The 21,782-nt window shown below is 49.8% G+C and overlaps 2 protein-coding genes and 1 long non-coding RNA gene across 4 annotated transcripts; 2 read left to right on the top strand and 1 right to left on the bottom strand.

Moving 5' to 3' along the window:
- Nucleotides 1–5,036: 5,036 nt before the first annotated feature.
- Nucleotides 5,037–8,027, bottom strand: LOC123640341. Its single transcript, XR_006735950.1, has 2 exons — nt 7,856–8,027; nt 5,037–5,557 (listed from the first exon to the last, which is right to left on the bottom strand). It is a non-coding gene; the product is annotated as an uncharacterized LOC123640341 (long non-coding RNA).
- On the top strand, nt 7,467–19,867 carry MIEF1 (mitochondrial elongation factor 1). Of its 2 annotated transcripts, XM_045554865.1 has the most exons (6): nt 7,467–7,541; nt 9,462–9,814; nt 15,394–15,544; nt 16,629–16,806; nt 17,001–17,263; nt 17,667–19,867. In XM_045554865.1, the coding sequence occupies exons 3-6, from the start codon at nt 15,401–15,403 to the stop codon at nt 18,471–18,473; spliced, it is 1,392 nt and encodes a 463-aa protein (XP_045410821.1). In that variant the 5' UTR covers nt 7,467–7,541; nt 9,462–9,814; nt 15,394–15,400; the 3' UTR covers nt 18,474–19,867. The 2 variants fall into 2 exon arrangements, with proteins under 2 accessions (XP_045410821.1, XP_045410822.1); XM_045554866.1 differs by lacking the exons at nt 7,467–7,541; nt 15,394–15,544 and having other exon boundaries at nt 9,541–9,598.
- On the top strand, nt 9,490–9,702 carry LOC123640340 (MIEF1 upstream open reading frame protein). The gene has a single exon (XM_045554869.1). The coding sequence runs from the start codon at nt 9,490–9,492 to the stop codon at nt 9,700–9,702; it is 213 nt and encodes a 70-aa protein (XP_045410825.1).
- Nucleotides 19,868–21,782: the final 1,915 nt, after the last annotated feature.

Raw genomic sequence — 21,782 nt, 5'->3', positions numbered from 1 at the left:
TTCTTCCTCTGGCATATATTTCACCTCAATCCCTGCTGCTGCGTCCTCCCCAGGCCCTGAGCTGGGGACGCAGCAATCATCCCCTGCTTTCCCTTCTCCCTCCCCCAGGCTTGACCAGTCCATTCTCCACACAAGCCAACAGCAGCCCAGATGGGCCTCCGTGCAATCGGGACGGGCATTCCTTCCTCCAAACATTTTACTTCCGTCTACTGAAAAATTGCCATAATATACTGATTTTGTTAGACTGATACACTGCCTTCTGCCAAAGAAATGTCACGAGAAAGGTACACTTCTACAGGGTCTCTGATGTGAAAGGTGCTCCTTGGATGTGGTACTCTTGTGCAGTGTGTAACATGAACCACCACGTCCAGCGGCCCTGCCTCTAAGTTTTAGATCTGATTCTATCACCTCCCCCAACTTTAAAATAGTCTATAGCTCCCCATCACGACAGTGCCAAGTCAAAGCTCCTGATAGAGCTTCCAGGGAGTCCCTGCTACCCTTTCGTGCTACCTTGTCTCATCCCCTTGGACTGGAGTAGATAGCTGATCCAAAGGCAGCCACTGCACCTGCAGGCCAGGTAGCACTGCCCAGGGCATGGTGGTTTGAAGAGGGGAGCAAGGCCAATCGGAGGAAGCAGAGGAAGCTGCCTGGAGATGGGGGATGGAGCAGGTGCAAGCAGAAGCAGCCGCTAGAGAGCCCAGCTCCAGCGTGTGGATCTGGTGGCTCCTTGGGACAAACCCCACCTGAGCAGCCTGAGTGGAGCTCTGATCCACCAACTCAAAGTAGCCCTACCAGAGCTGTGCTTGGGAGAGGCCACCCTGACTCAGGAATCAGCAAAGTCGAAGCAGTCACAATATTCTGATATTTCATAAATATCTGACAGCCATTTAGAGAAAAGACTAACTATAATCCCTACCGCACTCCTTATATCAGAGTGAATTCCAGGTGAGTGCACCGAAGGAACAGACTCTTTTTGAAGGAACAATTCAGCCAGTCCTTATTTTAAGATTCACTGCTTTGTGCTTGGAGCTGGGAAGCCGTGTCAGAGCACGTACTCGCCGTGAGGCAGGTGGGCAGTCGGGCTGCTGTCTGATCCCTTTTCCTGCCAGCGTGGAAGGAAACCCTAGCGACGCCCTGGCAGAGTCAGCAGGCCACAGCCGCTCAGTGGGTGATATAAACAAGCGAGCACCCACGGAGGAGACCACAGGGCGTGACAGGTGGGGGGGGTGAGCTGGGAGCTCGCGCTCTGTCCACGGTGGAGGCTGCTCCTCAGCAAGGTGGGGGGTCCAGGGTCGCCAGATCTTGTGATTATCTACGTGAACCTGGAAAGCCGCCTTTGATCGTTTTCTGGGTCTTGCAAAGCTCTTTGTGGAGTAAGCAGAGCACTTCTTGGTCCAGTCCTGCATGCAGGCCTCCAGTTTGCCTCTTGAGGAGATAGAGCTATAATCAGCCTGGGTGGTGCCACCTGGTCTGGAAAATGAGTACATTGATACTCAGCACTCAGAGGACTGTAGTGGGAGGTCAGCTGGATAAAGTACATAAAGGAAATCCAACTACCATCCATTGAGCGATTGTTCCAGGCCGAGCACGGTACCGTCTTCCAACCTTCTCCTGAGTCCCAAGACTCACAGACCTCGCTCAGGTGGGAGAGGGAGGAGCTGGGGGCTGGGCTTAGACCCTGCGCCTCCACCAGCAGGGGCCCCTGACTCTTGCTGCGTGGGGTCCCTGCTACCCTCTCATGCTACCTTGTCTCATCCCCTCGGACTGGAATAGCCCACTCAAAGGCAGCCTCTCCCCCCGCAAACGGGGGTGTTCAGTGAACAAGCTTACATTCCTTTGCCCTTTTCAACACTGCCTGGCACAATGTGGGCAGCAGAGGTTTCACAGGTGAACAGGGGACCCTCTGTCCTGTCCAGGGATATCAGGTTCTAGTCTGGTGAATATAGGATTGGTGACACCCGATGACAGCAAACACCATTAGGAGGCAGGCGGCTCTGTTTGACAGTGATTTCCAGATTCCTGGCTGGCTCACAGCCCAGAGCTTCGCTGATCTGGTTACAGCCAACTCCTCCATTCCCCCAGCAGCCTGGGTGGTCCCCTGGGAGGGGGTGGGGAGGCAGGGTCGGGCTGGACTGAGCTGGGCAAAGTAAGGGGAATGAGACCGGTGAGACAAGACTTCTCTGCCCCATTGTCGGGAAGCCTGGGCTGCCTGTCAGCTGCCACCCCTGCAGGTAAGGGGCACGTGGCCTGCTCTCTCACGCTCCTCTGTGACACCCCACTGAGGGCACCTCTCTCTGGCTTTTTCAACTTCTCTCCCTCTACTGGCCCCTTGTCCCTCCCCTATCAAGGCTAGAATAAGTACCAGCCAGTTCCCGAACCAACCAACCCAGACTCAACACATACAATTGGCTTTTGTTTCCTCTAGTTCCTTTCATCCTGCAAAATCCCGGCTCCCTTTTACTTCCCATGTACTCCTCAGCCCTGGGGCTTCCGCCCCCACCTCCCGCTGGACCGGCTCCTACACCAGGAAGGACAGATGGTATCTGTTGGGGCACTGGCCTTTGTGACCACGCCCTCCTTCCTTTGTGGCCGCTCCCTCCTCCCCTCCCAGGCCTCCAAGACAGGAGGAGAAACCCGGTTGTCTGACGGTTCCTGCCCAGTGTCCTTTGCTCCCCCTTCCTTAGATTGTGGTGTCCCCAGGCCACACCCCAAGCCTTGTCCTTTTTATTCACCCTGGTCCTGCATGACTTCATTTGTCCCATGGATGGTTCAGAGCTCCAGACCTGAGTTCAGACCCTAGTCCTGCCACTGAGGGCTCTTTAGGATCCCATTTCCTTGGACATCACTGGGGCAATGACAGTTCTTATTTTTTGGCTTAAAATAACAGAAATTTAGTCTTTTGCAGTTCTGGAGGTTAGAAATCCAAGATCAAGGTATCAGCAGGGCCATGCTCTCTCTGAAGGCTCCAGCCTTTCTTTGCCTCCTCCTAGCTTCAGGTGGTTGCAGGCAATCCTTGGAGTGCCTTAGTTACAGATGCATCCCTCTCATTTCCGCCTCCAGCATCAAATGGTATTCACCCTCTGTGCCTCCGTGTGTGTCTTGACATGGCATCTTCCCGCTCGCAATGCCAGTTCTTCCCCTACAGACCTGTGCTGAGGACGGGGACCTGGTGCGCATAAGCGCTGACACACAGGAAGAGCTTCCTAAGTGTTAACTCTGGCTCCTGGCTGATGAAAGTCTCAAGTGAGCACCTCAGTGGCCTGGGGACTGATCCCCAGCAGGTCTTGGCCCGCCAGTCGGGTCCCCACAAAGCAGCCAGGCTGACCCTTCCCCGATGTGACTCTGATCGTGGCCTGGACTTCCCACTGCTGTCAGGAGCAGGGCCAGATTCCTGGCGGTGGCCTGCAGGGCCTGCCCGGTCGGCCCCTGCCTTCCTCTTCAGTGTCCCCATGTGCCTCTCTTTCCTGAATTCTCTGGGCTGCAGTCCTTGAGTTCTCCACTGGGCCCTAACCCTGTCTTCTGCCTGGACTTCTCTTGCCCCCGGCACCAGCCCGGGGGACTCCCTAAGATCTCAGGGACACTGAGAATTCTCACTGCAAACAGCCCACATGACCTGCCTCCATCTTAGTTAGCATGAGCCAATTTCAAGGTCTAATTACCTGCGTATGGGCATGGAAATCAAGGCCCAGGGACATTGAGAACCTTGCTGAAGTCGCCTAGTTGTCAGGTGGCGGGGTTTAAATCCAAGGCTGATTGCAGACCAGTGGTGCAGGTGGGACAGCCTGCAGCACGCCTTGCTGGCTGTCACCTCCTCTCAGGACAGCCTCAGGCCAGGCAGGTATCCAAGACTCAGGCTGCTGCTCCATGTCCGAGCTGATGTCCCACCCCATCTTACCACCCTGTGCTCTGCTCAGTCGGCGCCCACCCCCAGCTTTTGTGCTGACAGGCTCTTCTGAATGTCCACAGCACCTGCTTGTGTGTGGGGACAGGAAGTGCACACCTTATTTCTACATTCCTGCCTCTAGTCCGGTTCCTATTAGGTGCTCAGGAACTGCTGAATGAGTGATTATTTGGTTAACACATTGGCAACAACAGTGTTGGTGGCCATGGGTCAGTTGGCAAAAACGTTTTGTTGGTTTTGTCCCAGCATCCCGCCTCAGCCCCCTGGGGCCCAGATCCTGGACAGCCTGAGACTCCCCCAAGGTCCTGCCCCGGGTCTGGTGTCCTGGGCATCCAAAGTCTGCGTAGGGGCCTATATTCCCACACACCCGCCTGCATAAGCGAGATTGGCAACATTCGATAATAAAGCCAGGCACCCGTCACTGCTGCTGCCACGCCTACGCGCCCTCTCTTGTCCAACCTTTGGCAGCCCTCCGGGGTAGTCCTGTCGTCCTCGTCTCCAACTCACAGACCAGGAAACCACTGCTTAATTCCCTTGCGCCACACTCACCACCAACCTGTAGGCCCCTCCCAAATTAGTCAGACTTGGCCGTCCTGACACAGGTGAAACCATACCTCTGTCTTTCTGGAAAATGTTCGTTTATCCCTTCAACAATTAAATGCCTACCATGTGTGGGTCACTGTTCGGGGTGAACACGTGCTCCCCTCTCGCCCTCCAGCCTCACAAGAGGCTGTTGCCATCATCCAGATGTGAGAGCAGGGGGTATGTCAACCCTGCAGCATTAATCCAAGACAGCCCAGAATGCCTCTCGTCCTGCGAAACCTGGTGGAGCCCTGAGATTTGGGTGAGTGCCCCCTGCTGTGGGCCTCTGGTCTACAGAGTCCCCATAGATACCTTTGGATGCCAGATGACATCTCACTATCCACCCTCCATTGCCACAGGAGCACTGGGGCAGGGAGGGGCCTTGTCAGTCTGGAAGTAGAGAAGACCCCCAAGGGCAAGAGGCATTCTGGCGGGGCTGATCTGAAGGGCAGACCCCTCCAAAGGATCTCCCTCTGTTCCTACCTCCTAAAAATAATATTCCATAGAATACGAAGGTCAGGAGAGATATGAAAAGGTCACCTGGTCTGCCAGCTAGATATGTCACCAATTAGATTTATTTGGGTCACAAAATCGTTTCTTTAAAAAGCAAAGTAGGGCAGTCTGAAAGTGGCAAGAACACATGTTTCAGAGTAAGGCGGACTTGGGTTCCACTGTGAACTCCTCCGCAGCCTCGCTCAGTGTCTTAGAGAGATTATGAAATCTCTGTCTTGGTTTTCCCATCTATAAAATTGGGATAATGATGCCTAACAAACAGGGATGCTGGGATTAGACAGAATACATTTGTAAAGTACCAAGTCCAGTGTCCGGCAGTAGGTGCTTAATGAAGGTGACTCCAGATGTTGGTGCTGCCTCAGTGTGAGTGGCGGCACGGAGATAATTGCTGAGCTTCGTCCTTGTTCCCAAGCCAGCCCTGGAGTCCACAGCCACTATTGCTTCTAAGTCCTAAGTCTTCCCCAGAGGCCCCAGCAGTTCGGTCTCCCCAGTGCTGCTGGGATTCCCCACGTCCTGGAAAGCAGCCTTCGTCTAGTGATCTGGGAAACCTGGAACATGCTCCTAAACAGGTGGGAGCCAGAGACAGAAACCAGCAGCCATCATTGACCCTTCCTTCTCAAACCCCACATCTGCAAATCCAGCCGCTCTACCTCCAAATGCACCCCAGATCTGACTACATCTCCCCCTCCACTGTCACCTTCCTGGTCTGAGCCCCCCTCCTCTCTTCCCAGGGGTTTTGTGACAGCCTCTTGATTGCTCTCCCTGCTTCGGCCTTGCTCCCTTCAGTGATTCTCAAGCCAGACTGATCCTGTTAAAACGGAGTCAGGTCCCACTGCTCCTTTGCTCCAAATCTGCTATGGCTCCCTTGCACACACCGTCTCCCCTCCTCTCCCCTGGCCCTGTAGGGCCTCCCCTCCAGAAGCACTGGCCCCTTCCCTGCTGCTCCTAGTACATGCCAGGTTTAAGGGCCCACCTGAGGGTGGACCTGGGACACTCCCCTGGAATGTTCTTGCCCTATCCTTGTCCCCTTATCAGACAGGCCTTCCTGCAACAATCCAAGTAAAGAATGTAACCCCTCCCTCCTGCAACATTGCCATCCTCTCCGGAGGGAGTTAGTCCTCCTGGCCCCTATCACCTCTTATCAGCCCCCCAGAAGACAAACCCTGTGTTCCCTGTAGCACTGTGCCTAGCACATTACAGGCCCCCACCTGGAGCTGTGGCATTAATGAAAGAATGAGCAAGCCACTGCCCAACCCCTTCCTGTTAGATACCACCTTTTTTTTTTTTTTTTTTTTGAGACAGGGTCTCACTCTGTCACCCTAGTTAGAGTGCAGTGGCATCATCACAGCTCACTGCAACCTCGAACTCCTGGGCTCAAACAATCCTTCTGCTTCAGCCTTCCGAGTAGGACGGGGTTTCTCTCTTGCTTAGGCTAATTTTTCTATTTTTGGTAGAGATAGGGTCTTGCTCTTGCTCAGGCTGGTCTCCAACTCCTGACCTCAAGTGACCCTCCCAGAGTGCTAGGATTACGGGCTTGAGCCACTGAGCCAGCCTAGATACCACCTTTTAATCCTCACTACAGCCCAGAGGCTGGGAGAGGTTACAAAACTGCCAGAGGGCAGCTGCTCCCAAGTGGTAGGGCTGGAACTGGGAGCTGGAGGCCTGACTGCAAAGCCCCACCCCTAGGCTGGTCTGAGCCAGGCTCTGGGAGGCACTTTGGGGGAGGGGCTTACGGATTCCACAGAGACATGGTCTCTATCCTCAAATCTAGTGAGAGAGAGAAGCACATAGATAAATCTAAGAACAGTGCCTGGCAAATAACAGGCGCCAAGAAATGTTTTGTTGTTGAACGGGTTAATGACGTGCAGACATTTCTGTGGGGCCCAAAGGCGGCGTCTCAGTGTGTCCGTCTAAGTGTGTCAGAGGAGGGGCGAGGAGGGGCAGGAGTTTGCCAGGAGCCAAAGGTCCTGGAGAGCGGGAACAGCAGGGAGGGATGAAAAGAAGGCGATCTGAGAAACTGGCTTTGGAAGAGCTCTGAACAGTGGTGTCGGAATTCCCTCGGGTATCCTGGGACCCCAGATCAGCCCGAGATCAGCACAAAGTGCAAGGGCTGGCCAGGCCCTCTAACCGGCCACAAGACTGGCAGCAGTTGGGGGGCCTGCCCCGCGGCGCAGCCACGTCGGAGGGCGAGGCCACCTCCTGCTTTCTCACCCTCTGCCCTCTCGGATCACAGCGGCGCCTACAGCGCGAAAGCAGCACCGCGGGTCTCCGGGGGCAGGCCCGGCCCTACCAGACATCACACACGGAGGCGGGGCTTGGCGTTGTGGGGCGGAGCCCTGAGCGAGGGGGCGGGGCTTGAGAGAGCGCCGAGAAGAAGACCGGAAGTCCTTCCGCCTCCTCCCGCCCTCGAGCTCCCTTCAGCCCTTCCGCCGCTCTGTGCGCAAGGTCGTGTCCCGGAAGTGAAGGGGCCATGTTGGTGGGTGACCCCGAGAGAGGTGCCGGGCGAGAACCGAGTCCAGAGGAGTGATAGCGCGCGCGCCCGCGGGTGAGTGAGGGAAGGAGTGAGGACCGGCGGCGGCCAGGCGGTCGAGGGCTGCCGCGCTTCCTGTCAGGGTTGCTGCCGGCGCCCCCCATCCGGCTGTGGCCCAGGCTACCGGCCTGCCACCCAGGGTCTCGCCCCAGCCCAGTCTGGGCTTTCCCCTGGGAGGCCCGTCGGTGTTTTCGCCCCGCCCCAGCCTCTGGAGCCCTCCCAGGTCCCCAAGGCGGCCTACCCTAGCCTCGGGGTCTCTGCACCCCGGCTCGGCCCCCTAGGGTCGGGGCAGAAAGTATGGACTGGTGAGGGCTCAGCCGCCCACTCACCAAGCGACCTTGTAGTAACAGCCCTCGCTGTGACAGTTGCCTTCTATCTTATCAAGCACTTCTCTTGTGGATTTTCTGCATCTCTTCCACTGTGGGAGGCGCGTAGGGTCGAGGGGATCGCTTCAACAGTTAAGGAAAAAGGGACAGGGATGGGACCTTGCTCAAGCTCGCGCTGGAAGTTAGTAAGGCCGGAGGTTCATGGCTAGCTGACTTTGGGCCCAAAGTCCAGATCTTTTTTTCTAGTCAAATATCTCCCCCATTCGGTATCATTTCTTTATTTCTGAAATGAAGGTGATCTTTTCTGCGACATAGGGACGTTGTGAAAATTCTATCATTCAGCATATTTTTGAGCCCCTGCTATGTGCCAGACACTGCTGGGAAAGTTCATGGAGCACCCAGAGTGCTGTACATATGGTGGCCCCAGCAAATGGTAACGGTCATTATAGAGACAGGCAGAGTTGGGGTCGGGAGTCCAGCCCTCCCCTTTACAGTTGTTCACCTGTGGACAAGTTACTTCTCTCTGGGAGATTCCATTCTCTCCATTTAAAGTGAGAATAGGCCGGGCGCGGTGGCTCACGCCTGTAATCCTAGCCCTCTGGGAGGCAGAGGTGGGTGGATCGCCCGAGGTCAGGTGTTTGAGACCAGCCTGAGCGAGACCCCGTCTCTACTAAAAATAGAAATAAATTATCTGGACAACTAAAAATATATATAGAAAAAATTAGCCAGGTATGGTGGCGCATGCCTGTAGTCCCAGCTACTCGGGAGGCTGAGGCAGTGGGATCGCTTAAGCCCAGGAATTTGAGGTTGCTGTGAGCTAGGCAGACCCCACGGCACTCACTCTAGCCCGGGCAACAAAGTGAGACTCTGTCTCAAAAAAAAAGAAAAGTGAGAATAACGATGACACTGGGGTTGTTGATAGAATGAGATGAGTTGTTATGTGGACATGCTTAGAACATGCATGGTGTATAGTAAGCCCTCAACAAATGTTCACTGTGATTATGAACCCTGGCCACTTCGTAGGTTCTTAGTTCAAATGTGATAATGGATAACAAAGCATTTTATAAATGATAACGCACTGTGCTTGTGTAAGCGTTTATTGTTCTGGAAGGAAGGCAGTGGCAGTAAGATATTTATTCTCACTTTACAGAAGAGGAACTGAGACAAGCACAGAGAGGTTAGGAAACTTACCCAAGGTAATGCAGCTCCTAAATGGTGGTGCCAGGATTCAAGTATAGCTGAGTCCTTCTCTTCAACCACTGTAGACCACCCCTTGTAGCAGAGTTCTATTACAGATGCTTTACACGCAATTCTCAAAATTGCCCTATGTGGTAGGTACTGTTACCATAATGTCACCATTATCTCCATTTTATAAATGAGCAAGCTGATGTTTTGATGATCTTATGAGCCCTGGTGAATCATCACCTGTACTTTCCCAGCAGGGGGTGTCTGAAGGCTGGGGTCTAGTTCTGGCCCTGCCACTAAGTCATAGTGTGACCTGGGGGGAATCTCTGAAACTTAGATTAAGACTCCCTGACCTACATAGTCTACAGGCCCTTCTGTCATTAATTCTGATACTAGGCTTCTGTGTCTCCCTGTCTGTTTATAGCGTGACGCCTAGTGCCTGCAAGTCCCCCATGGCCCCGTGGAGCCGAGAGGCGGTGCTGAGTCTCTACCGGGCTCTGTTACGCCAGGGCCGAGAGCTTCGCTACACTGATCGAGACTTCTACCTTTCTTCCATCCGCCGTGAGTTCCGGAAAAATCAGAAGCTAGAGGATCCTGAGGCCCGGGAGAGACAGCTGGAGAAGGGCCTGGTCTTCCTCCACAGCAAACTAGGGGGGATTATTTAGGATCTTCTCATTTTCCCTCCTACCTTAATTCCAAGGGAAGGAGGACAGAGGTGCCTTCCGCCGACACTCCTCTTTTCCATCCCCCCCCTACAGATGCATTAAGAAGCCTCAGGTACATAGACCCTTGTTTCTATAGGTTTCATTTTTTCTGATGCAGGGGACCAGGAAAGGGAGAACCTTCCTTTTCGGTAATCAGAGTCTTTCCTTTAGTCATTAGAAATCGATGGAGAGCTGGCGTGGTGGCAGCATCTGTAGTCTCGGCTACTTGAGAGGCTTCTCTCTAAAAAAGGAAATCAATGGAGGAAATACAGATATGTTAACAGAAGTGAGTTCTCTTACTGAGAAAAAAATAGGTCCTGAGTTTCAAGCTCCACCAGAACAGAATTGCTGTCACCATTTTATATTATAGGACACTTTACATGTGAAAATGTTAGAGAAGACATTGATTAAAACCATTAGAGTTCACTTCCAAGCCAACTTATTCTTGAGTGGATTCAGTTATACTGTGGGTCAGACTACATTCCCTAAAACGTAGCTATATTCTGTTACAACAGTCTATAAAGCAAGCCTAGTATACAGACTTAAGAATTAAAGTGCTTGGGTTCAAATCCTGGCACTGCTAATAATAGCTGTGGGATTTGAGGCAAGTCGCTGAACCTTCCAGGCCTCCATTTCCTCATCTGTAAGAGAGAAATACCTCTTCAGGTTAGTATGAGAATTAAATAAGACAGTACACACCCAGCACTTGGAATGGTACTTGGTGAGTGGTATGTTAGCTCTGTTTACTCTCAATGCCAGTGTCATCAGAAAGTCCCACTGTAACATGATTATATTTAATTCAGCAACCTTCCCAGAGGACCTTATATAGCCCTGGCGTTCTGGTCAGCTCTGGATAGGGATGAATGTTATGGTTCATCGAAGAACTCAGCTAATGAGGAGATCAGCAGGAATTAATTTCAGCACGAGCAGCTCTATACTAGGGAATTGTGTAAATAGCTGTGGAGACCGTGACAAAGACTTAACTCTGCCTTGGGTAGGGTCATGGCAGGGGATCACAGGTGGCTATAGAAAAGAAGATATTTGAGTTGTGCCTCAAATGAGAAATAGAAGCTTTCCAGGCAAGGGGGAAGAAGAATAAGCAAATGCCTGGAAGCAGAAACTCCATTTTGTAGTCTGGAACTTGAGTCTGGTGTGGCTAGAATGGCACCCCTGTAGGGCAAATGGCTGGAGTTGAGGCTGGGCCAGGTCTAGAAGGACACTGAGTCCCACTTAAGGAGATTATAGTATCTAATTATGGGCAGACCATCACAGCTTTGTAAGCAGGGAAGGACATAGCTACTTTTGTGCCTTGGATGAGCATGCCGGTGGTACTGTGGAGAATACTCTGGTGAGAGATGGTAGAGGCAGCAGATCTGGCCAGGTGAGATTGAGGGACCGAGGTGGTGGGGGTGGCCACACACAAATACGGTGTGTACAGTGTGTACAACAGCAGGACTTGGTGCCCAGTTGGCTGAGGCAGGAGGAGAAAGGCCAGCACCACAGTGTAAGGCCTGCCAGCTGAGTGGAAGGTGGTGTTTTGAACTGGGATAGGGAAGGCAGGAGGAGGAGCCTTATGTAATGGCTTTTGATTCTTCTCAGCCACTTACGGTTGGCAGACCTGCCTTTGGCAGTACAGCGCCAGAGGTGGGGTGATGCCCATGGAGCCTGCACGGGGCGGCGGGGGGCGCGGAGATAGATCCAGAAGGGAGTTAGTGAGCTACTTGGAATCTTTGATCCCTATTCTTTGTAGTTGGGCTACATGTTGCCATCACCACCCCTAAAAAAAACCCAACAAAATGCTGTAGCGTTAATAGTGAATATCATTCATGCAACAGATATTTACTATGCATAAAACACTGCACACCTTGGGGATATAGCAATGAATGAGCCAAAATGTCCCCAAGAAGCTTATGGTCTAGCAGTTAATAGAGAGGAGATGTGAACAAGGTGGGGTTGCAGGCTACTTGGGACCCTGATAGATTAGTTCTCCCCAGCAGCATGAGTTATAGGTTCAAATTGTGGCCACACAACTTATGGCACAGTGACCTTGGACCCAGTTACTTAACTTCTGCCTTGGTTTCTTCATCTGTAAATTGAAAATAATAGTATTACCTCATGGGATTGTTGTGAGGATTAAGGGAATTAGTATGTGTAAAATGCCCAGCACATAGCACAAACTCAATATATGTTAGCTGTTCTCATATGTACTCAAGTAAGACATGTTTATGAAAAAGCCTATGACTTTTTCAAGTAAGATAAGTTAAAATTTTCATAATTTTGTGCTGTCATCCCAGGAAGCTACAAGGCGTGCATTGTTCATCATCCTTACTAGATTGAGGTAATGGGTATTTCTATTCCCATTTTTGTATCTCAGGAGACAGGTTAAATAACTTCCCTGAAATGTTGGCAGAGCTCTCATTCTCCCTTCCCAGTCCTGCCTTCCAGATCTGTAGTTCCTTCTTTGTCTTATTTATTTTAGAGACAGGATCCTACTGTCTCCCACGTTAGAGTGCAGTAGCACAATACTAGCTCATTGTAGCCTTGAACTTCTGGGCTCAAAGGATCCTCCCACCTCAGCCTCCCAAGTAGCTAGGACTACAGGTGTGTGCCACCATGCCTGGCTAAATTTTTTTATTTTTTAAAATCTTATTTAGTTAGCTAGCTAGTTATGAGACAGGGTCTTGCTCTGTTGCCCTGGCTAGAGTGTAGTGTCATCATACCTCACTGCAGCCTCAAATTCCTGGGCTCAGGCCATCTTCCTGTCTCAGCCTCGTGGGTAGCTGGGATTATAGGTATGCACCACCATGCCTGGCTGATTTTTGTATTTTTTGTAGAGAAGGGCTCTCCCTGTGTTGCTCAGGCTGGTCTTGAACTCCTGGTCTCAAGGAGTCCTCCTGCCTCGGCCTCCACAGTGCTAGGATTATAGGCATGAGCTGCTATACCTGGCCTCTGTTTTTTTGTTTTAGCCATCTTAACCCTTTTTTTTTTTTTTTTTTTTTTAGAGACAGTCTTGCTCTGTTGCCCAGGCTAGAGTGCTGTGGTGTCAGCCTAGCTTACAGCAACCTCAAACTCCTGAGCTCAAGTGATCCTCCTGCCTCAGCCTCCGGAGTAGCTGGGACTATAGGCACTTGCCAGGATGCCCGGCTAATTTTTTCTATTTTTAGTAGAGATGGGGTCTCACTCTTGCTCAGGCTGGTCTTGAACTTTGGACCTCCAGCAATCCTCCCGCCTCGGCCTCCCAGAGTGCTAGGATTACAGGCGTGAGACACTATGTCTGGCCCATCTTAACCATTTTTAATACATTAATTGCCATGCAAGTTGTATTTAACTCATTAGTTTTGTGTCCAGGGCCTCGTGAAGCATATGTAACTCACATCTCTTCACCTTGAGAGCTGCGTGCACTGTTTTTCAAGTTGCACATAACTCACACATAGAAAACTAAAAAAATAACAAATTTTTCACTAAATTAGAAAGTATTGTTTTGTTTTTGAAGTTTTTGTTCTATTTTCATAATACAACACTAACCCCAAGGAAAACATTTTTTTTCTAGCGTGGCAGTCAATGTGTTGAGTATACAGTTCAGTAGTATTAAGTACATCCACGTTGTTGTGTAACAGATCCCAGAAGTTTTTTCATCTTACAGATCTGAAATTCTATGCCCTCCAAAAAACAGTGTTCTCTCTCAATTCTCCTGAGGAGCCAGGTCCCTCCCTCTTGCCAAGTGCAGTTCTTGCCTCCTAGTAGGCCGCAAGCTAATAACACAGCAGAACGTGAGTGGAGGACATATCATGGAGAAGCAGTTTCAACTGGAACAAGTTGAATTAACAGTTAGAATAAGGACTGTGTGTCTTGTTGAGCTTGTGGATGATCTCTCCTCTTCCAGGTCATCAGGTCTATGATATCACCTGGTCCTTGCACTGGGGTGGGTGGCATGGTGCATGTTGCACCGGCATAGGAAAAGCCTTTAACAAGCCTGCTCAACTTAATAGTTTTGATCTCAAGCCCAGGATAGCATCAGTATGAGACCATTTTAGCTTAGTTTCAAAAGGTGGAATGTGGCTGGGTGCAGCGGCTCATGCCTGTAATCCTAGAACTTTGGGAAGCCAAAGCAAGAGGATTGCTTGAGGCCAGGAGTTGTGAGATCAGCCTGGGCAACAGAGCAAGACCCTGTCTCTACAAAAAATAAATAAATTAGCTAGGTGTGGTGACATGTGCCTGTAGTCCCAGCTACTCAGGAGGCTGAGGCAGGAGGATCACTTGAGCCCAGGATTTTGAGGTTGCAGTGATCTATGATGATGCCACTGCACTCTAGTCTGGGCAACAGAGTGAGAAATCAAAAGGTGGAATGTCACTCAGAGGATATTCCAGATTGCTGCCTGCCTTCTGGAAGCTGATCTTTTGTCCTGTGGATGGAAATCTTAAAAGATTTAGTGATAGCCCATATTTGTACAGCATATTTACAGTTTATAAAGTGTTCATACACAGTATTTTAGACATTTTTCGTCACTATAACCCTATGATTTGGGCCATGCATGGATCATTATCCTCTTTTTATAGCTGAGGTCTTAAGTAACTCATTTGATATCACCCAGCTAATAAGTCAGGGTATAAGGCAAGTACCTAATCTCAGGAATTCCAACTCAAACCCATGCTGTCTTCTATTATGCTACACCACCACCTTGTTCTTACCAGTCATCAGAAGGGGCAAGGACTAAATGGCCCGTGGAGGCCCCTGCTGGCTTCTGCTTGGAGGGAGGAGGTGCCGTTCTAGTCCTGCTGCAACACAGTCATGGATCATTTAGAGAGTGCTTGCATCTAGTGGTTCTCCCTATTATAATAAATACAGCAGTAAGGTTCTTACTTTTTAAAAGATAAAACAGGAGACTTATTATGTGCAGAGAAATGTGTAGTATTCTGCCTTTTTCCTGATTGGGTTCTCTACCTCAGCTGAGTTTGATATGTCCCATCTCTGTCTCAGTGGCCCCCGGAAGGAGGATGGCTAATGTTCTTGCCTGACCCTGCCTGCAAATACAAAGTTTAACTCCTCTTGGCCTTGCATGCTCTGTGCATTTCAAGTAGGAAGGAACATACTTCATTTGGCCAAGTATTCTCTCATTATGTCCCTAAAGCTGACGCTTCTATTGACTGTAAATGGTGGAGAAAAGGAAAGTGTCCCCCAGGTGTGAACTCTAATTGGGGAAAAAATATTTTTGGCCTTGGCAGTGACTCTTAGTTAACTTAATTGCTAGAATAAGTACAGTCAGGAATAATTTGTTTCTTTTTGGGGGAGGTGGGGAGATAGAGGTAGGGGCATGAGATGTGAAACTACAATACCCAGTTGTGATAGGGTATTAGAAGGAATGTTATTTATACTGGAGCATACTCGGTGAGCCTGTCTCTCGATATCCTCCCATTCTGGGACGCTTTGTTTTTCCTTATGTGATTCCTGGTGTAGAGGACACCGGATGTAGAAGACACTAGCAATGTTTAGAGCGGTATGCAGATCTGCACCACACTGCAAGAGGATTTGGGTTGCTGGAACTCACAGAGTGTCCTGTACCTGTTGGGGATTGGCCTGATAGGGGAGGAAGGGGGAGGGACAGTTCTGGAGGTCCCAAAGTCATAATGGCTGTGTTCTGTCTTCATTCTCAGGTGAGCAATGGCAGGCGCTGGTGAGCGCAAGGGCAAGAAGGATGACAATGGCATTGGCACAGCCATTGACTTTGTGCTTTCCAATGCCCGGCTGGTGCTGGGGGTGGGTGGAGCAGCCATGTTGGGCATCGCCACGCTGGCGGTTAAGCGGGTAAGTGGATGCAGCCAGGGCCAGGGATGGGATGTAGTCAGGCAGTCTCTACGAAGTGGAGCTCACCTGGAACAAGACATTGATAGTGCTAATGGAAGTGTAACTGCAATTTGGCATTATTAGGTGAGACCTTAAGTTGATTTAGTAAATCTACTTCTAGGACTCTGCCCTAAAGGAATCACTGGAGATACAAATAAATTCATCCCTCCAAGTAAAAATTTGCAAATAACCAAAATATCCTTTCTTGACTACCTTGTTTAAAATGGCAACACTCAACCACACATATACTTCCTATTTCCCTTTCCTACCTTTTCTTCACATTTATCTCTATCTGTGTACTTTAGATTTATCTTGTTTATCATGTCCGTATCTCCCCAGTATAGCAGTCCCCAACCTTTTGGGGACCGTTTTCATGGAAGACAATTTTTCCACCGACTGGGGTTGGGTGTTGGGGTGTTGTGGTGGGGGGTGGTGGTGCCGAGCTCAGGCGGTGATGCGCGGCATCCCCTAACAGGCCACGGACCAGTACTGGGCTGCAGCCCGGGGGTTGGGGACTGCAGCCCTAGCAGACTGAAAACGCCACAAGGGCAGGTGTTTGGTTCTCTTTGGTTTGCACCAAGACCAATGCCTAGCACGTAGTAGCCACTCAGTAACTATTTGTTAAATAAATGAATCCACGTTCAATATTGTGGTATATTCATAGGTACAGTATAGTATAGTTACAAAATGTTGATGCATTCGTAGGGATGGGAGGGAGTGATCAGAATGAAGGTAAGTGAAAAAATCAGGTTTTAAAAGTATGTATAAAATGTGATCCAAATTACATAAATATATATTTTTAGAAAAATATACCAAATATTAACAGTTTTCTCTGGGTTGTGACATCATGGATTAATCTATTTCTTATATTTCCTGAGGTTTTCTGCGTGGAACAAAAAATTCAATAATCTAGAATAAAAACAAAATTATTACAAAATAGTAGTTGAACTTACTAGGGCAAAGCTTTGGGGTGTGGGGAGGAGAATTGGAAGGAAATAGAGCAAGACAGGCAGGTATATGTCCTGTGTCCTCTCTGCTATTCCAGATGTACGACCGGGCAATCAGTGCCCCGACCAGCCCCACCCGCCTGAGCCATTCAGGGAAGAGGAGCTGGGAAGAACCAAACTGGATGGGCTCCCCACGACTGCTGAACAAGGACATGAAAACAGGCCTAAGCCGGTCCCTTCAGACCCTTCCCACAGACTCCTCGGCCTTTGAAACAGGTAAGAAAGGCTGTTGATTACCCTCCTGGGACTTCCTCTGGACTTTCAGTACTCCTGCATTCAGCAAACATTTCTTGAGCCACTGTACCAGCACTTGCCCTTTGTGCCAAGCCCTTCTCCCTTGGGGGCTGAGGCAGCTGTGGACTGAGCAAGCATGGGAAGAGCTCACATGCCTCTCTCTCTTGCCTTGGCAGATACATTCTGCCCTCCCCGGCCCAAGCCATTGGCCAGGAAGGGCCAGGTAGACTTGAAGAAGTCACGACTCCGCATGTCCCTGCAGGAGAAACTTCTTACTTACTACCGGAACCGGGCAGCCATCCCTGCTGGAGAGCAGGCTCGGGCCAAGCAAGCTGCTGTGGACATATGTGCCGAGCTGCGGAGCTTCCTGCGGGCCAAGTTGCCTGACATGCCACTTCGGGACATGTACTTGAGTGGCAGCCTGTATGACGACCTGCAGGTAACAAGGTGGTTCCTGTGAAGGGAGAGGTTGGGGACTGACCACATGCTTCTCACTAGTGTCATTGGTACAGAAGATCAGTGTCCCAGGCTTGCCAGAATGACTAAGGTCTTGGTTTCCAAAGTGTGCAGCATTTAGAGATCCATACTTGTTATTCTTTGTTCCTGTATCATCTTCAATCCTTTCTCATTTTTTAGTCATACTTAACAACTTTTAAGAAGCTGTTATATTCTTGTCCCCATCTCTAGTTTTCTCACTCTGTGTAGATTGATACGGTGCCATGAAAGAATTCTTAATTTCCATTCTTGTTGGGGGAGTGCAAGATGGTGGGACCTGTGTTTGGGGAAGCACTTCTCTTGAGCGGAGTGAACCCCTCAAAATCTTTTTAATTCTGCTCCAACAGGTGGTGACGGCTGACCACATTCAACTGATTGTGCCCCTTGTGTTGGAGCAGAACCTATGGTCTTGCATCCCTGGTGAGGACACTATCATGAACATCCCTGGCTTCTTCCTGGTTCGTCGTGAAAATCCAGAGTACTTTCCTCGTGGTAGCAGTTACTGGGACCGATGTGTAGTAGGGGGCTACCTCTCCCCAAAGACAGTGGCAGACACATTTGAGAAGGTAGTGGCTGGCTCCATCAATTGGCCAGCCATCGGGTCCCTCTTGGACTATGTGATCCGACCAGCACCATCCCCAGAGGCCCTGACATTAGAGGTGCAGTATGAGCGTGACAAGCATCTCGTCATTGACTTCTTGCCATCGGTGACCCTTGGTGACACAGTCTTGGTGGCCAGACCACACCGGCTAGCCCAGTATGACAACCTGTGGCGGCTGAGCCTGCGTCCTGCCGAGACGGCACGTCTGCGGGCTTTGGACCAGGCCGACTCGGGCTGCCGATCTCTATGCCTCAAGATCCTCAAGGCCATATGCAAATCTCGTCCAGCCCTGGGCCACCTCACTGCCAGCCAGCTCACCAATGTCATCCTCCACTTGGCCCAGGAGGAGGCTGACTGGTCTCCAGATATGCTGGCTGACCGTTTCCTGCAGGCCCTGAGGGGACTCATCAGCTACTTAGAGGCTGGAGTCCTGCCCAGTGCCCTAAACCCCAAGGTGAACTTATTTGCAGAGCTCACCCCTGAAGAAATAGATGAATTGGGCTACACTCTCTATTGCTCATTGTCTGAGCCGGAGGTGCTGCTGCAGATGTAGGGCAGGTGAAGGCCAAAGCAGGTGTCGGGTGGTCAGGCCCTGAATTCTCCGTTAGACATTCTTGGCTACATAGTTGGTGCCTCACAGGGTCCCTAGGTGCCTCCTATCTTGCTGGTCATCACCCTGGTCACTTCGTGCTGATTAGAATGACATCTCTTAGTCTCCTATTTTCTCACCCAACACTTTCTATTTTTGTTACCAAACACTGTGCTCCCTACTTGCCCCCCTTGCTCCAGGTTAATTTTTCTGCAATGAATTGAGAAGGTGGAGTGCTGGTCTGAGCGGATGAGACCACTCAGTGTTTTGTGTTTTGGCCCAGGTTTCCTGCTTCTGTCTGGTCTGCCCTGCCCTTTTGCCTGTTCCTATTCAGTGTCTTTTCTGTCTTTTTCTCTCTTGTTCATGCCTTCTGTTTTGCTTTTGTCCTTGGAGCATATCTGCCTAATTAAGATGTTGCCTTTTTGTTGAATGTCACTGAAGAGCTATGACTGCATGTTGCTCAGCTGAACTCTGCAGAGTGAGTGTTGAGACAGTATTTAGGGTTTCTAGGGATCAGGCTGGCAGAAGAGCTGGCCTTTGACCCTGGTTCCTGGAAAAGAAGTCCATTCCCCCCGTCTCCTGACCAACTCTCGTAAGTGCTGAGAATGTCTCTCATGGGAACACTTACTGACTCACAGGATAAACTGGATGCAAAGTTATCTGAAGCTCGTGTTTCTTAGTGCCCGTCAGCGACAGTGCACAGTAGGGGAACCAGAGCTGGTTAAGGGGCTGGTGGCAGGTTTGTGTGCCCAGTGTCCACACCTCATCTGTAGCTGCCGGGGTTGGACAGACAAGGAAGGGATGGGGGCTGCACGGCAGCACCTCACCAGAAATGCTGGTGTTCATCCCTTTCCTTGCTTTATTGCCAATTAGGACAAGGCCTTGGAAGGAACACAGGCTTAGCAGTAGAGGTTGAAGGAGGTCACCTGAAGGCTTAATGTCAACTGGAGAATCTAGTCACTAGTTGGGGCTTGGTGACCATGTTTTCTCCCTTGACAGGTCCTGCTTTTCTAGGATGTTGTACTAGAGCAAGAACAGGCCCGGTGGGCAGCCCTTCATCCGCCAGTGTCTGCCGTAGGAGTGAGACAGGGGTGCTTACTGAGCTCTTCAGGCACTGCCAGAGGCCAGAGGGCAAGTGGACATGCACAGACCTCTTCCCCTTGTCCTCTCACCCAGCACCTGGGGAGATCGGTGCTACCTAGGAAGAGAGAGCACATGGATAAAACATAATGAGAGGGAGGTGGCTACTTCCTATGTTCCTTCTTGTTTCCTGCTGCTAAAATTGCACTATTGCAGTGTAAACATACCCTGAAGGTGGGGAGGAATTGTTTAATACACCATGTCAGTGTGTCTTCTTGTTTTGTGTTTTTTTTTTCTGTTTGTGGCAAGAGGCTGATGATAATTCTGTTTCTCATCTGCCCATCCAGTATTTTGTTCTCCTCACATCAAGTCATCTTATGTTTCTATTCTTACTACCTCTCCATCAGTGGGATTTTGGTGAAGCTCTCTGCAGCTGCCTCATTCCTTCCCAATGACAGTGTCAGGAAATGACTCTTTAAATAGCATTGCCACCTCAGCAGCCCTCTGAATTTAGGGTAGAGATTCCTGCCCCCCCTTTTGTCATAGATTAGGCTGAGAACGTGGGTTAACCCTGACTACATTTAGAGATTTTTCTGCCTTTTCTCTCACACACACATATATGCAAGGATTCCTTAATGTGGTTTAGTTGTTTCATTTGTATAAAGGTGTTGAGAGGGAAGGAAAAAGATAATGCTGAGAACCTTCAGAGAGATTCTCTAGCTTGGCTGTTCATCAGAATCAAATGGAAATTCAAAAACCTATTAATATATGCCTGAGTTACTACCCTGATGAATTGTATCCAGGGTATGGGGTGCAGCCCAACATTGAGGGTTCCGATGTACCCACCTGGTGTCCGTTAGCGGGAAGGGAGAGGAGAGGATTCATAGAATGTTGCAAAAGGATATATTATTCATTGAGATAAGGGATTTGGTTTCCCTGCCATGAGTATTATAAAACTTACAATTTTCCCAAGCTGGCATCTCTGACAAAATTCCACATACTAATAAAATGTTAGAAGGAAAGCTCAAAAAAGAAAAGATTTTAAGGACTCCTTAGAGAGTCCTAAGTTATTTAAGCCAAGTGTAATTGATTTTAGGAAGGGAAATGAGTTCATCTCCTCTCTTAAAGAGCATCTTCCTAAGAGCATCTCTGACTTTTTAACAATGTTTCATAAAACCAAAACTGTAACTTTGCCATTTTATAAGCAAGAACCTCTTAGAAGTCCTGAGAATGAGAAGCCGTGGGAATTCTCAGCCCTGGTTCTGAGGGGGTTTGCTGACCAGGACTGAGCAAGCCATTCTTTTTGCTGCCATTTTCTTCATAAAATCTGGAAGGTAGCCAGTAGCCAGGTGCTTTGAGATTTGAGATTCTTGAGTGGAAGGGGGCAATATTCTGCACACATACACACCCATTTTTTTAATCTTTGGGGAAAGATGCAGTGGCTTTCTCCACCGTTCTGCCTCCTGTTGAGTAACACACCCACTTTTGCTTGGAGTAATAGCATCTGCTCCTGTCTGGAGATTGTCTTGCCCCATCAAGGTTAGCAAACCACATACTTAGCTTAATGTGTAAAAAATACACTTTTTTTTTTTTTTTGAGACAGACTCTTGCTCTGTTGCCTGGGCTGTCAGCCTAGCTCACAGCAGCCTCAAACTCCTGGGCTCAAGCAATCCTACTGCCTCAGCCTCCCGAGTAGCTGGGACTACAGGCATGTGCCACCATGCCCAGCTAGTTTGTTTTTTTTTTTTATGTATACATTTTTAGTTGGCCAGATAATTTCTTTCTATTTTTGGTAGAGACGGGGTCTCACTCTTGCTCAGGCTGGTCTCGAACTCCTGACCTTGAGTGATCCACCCGCCTCGGCCTCCCAGAGGGCTAGGATTACAGGCGTCAGCCACCACGCCCAGCCCACACTTATCCATCTTAAGCCTAATAAATTCCAGAATTTATTTTGGTTCCTTCCTGTTGCCCCTTTCTGAAAAATGAGTTCAGGACAACAGTATTTCACTTTAAATGCTTGGTTGTGAAAAGAAAAAAAAATTAACAAAATGTTGAAGCTCATGTTTGGAAAAGCTGTACTGAAAAGTCTCCTAGGTCTCAGCCCCTGGTAGCCCACCTGTTCACACGCCACATTAGCCGACTTTGCTCCCATGTGTTCCACTCAAGTTGAGAGCTCAAGTGGTTTTGGTGAAG

This window comes from Lemur catta, chromosome 6 (assembly GCF_020740605.2).
Source record: "Lemur catta isolate mLemCat1 chromosome 6, mLemCat1.pri, whole genome shotgun sequence".
Classification (NCBI taxonomy): domain Eukaryota; kingdom Metazoa; phylum Chordata; class Mammalia; order Primates; family Lemuridae; genus Lemur; species Lemur catta.
The sequence above is the reverse complement of the archived record's forward strand: the minus strand, read 5'-3'. Positions and strand labels throughout refer to the sequence as shown.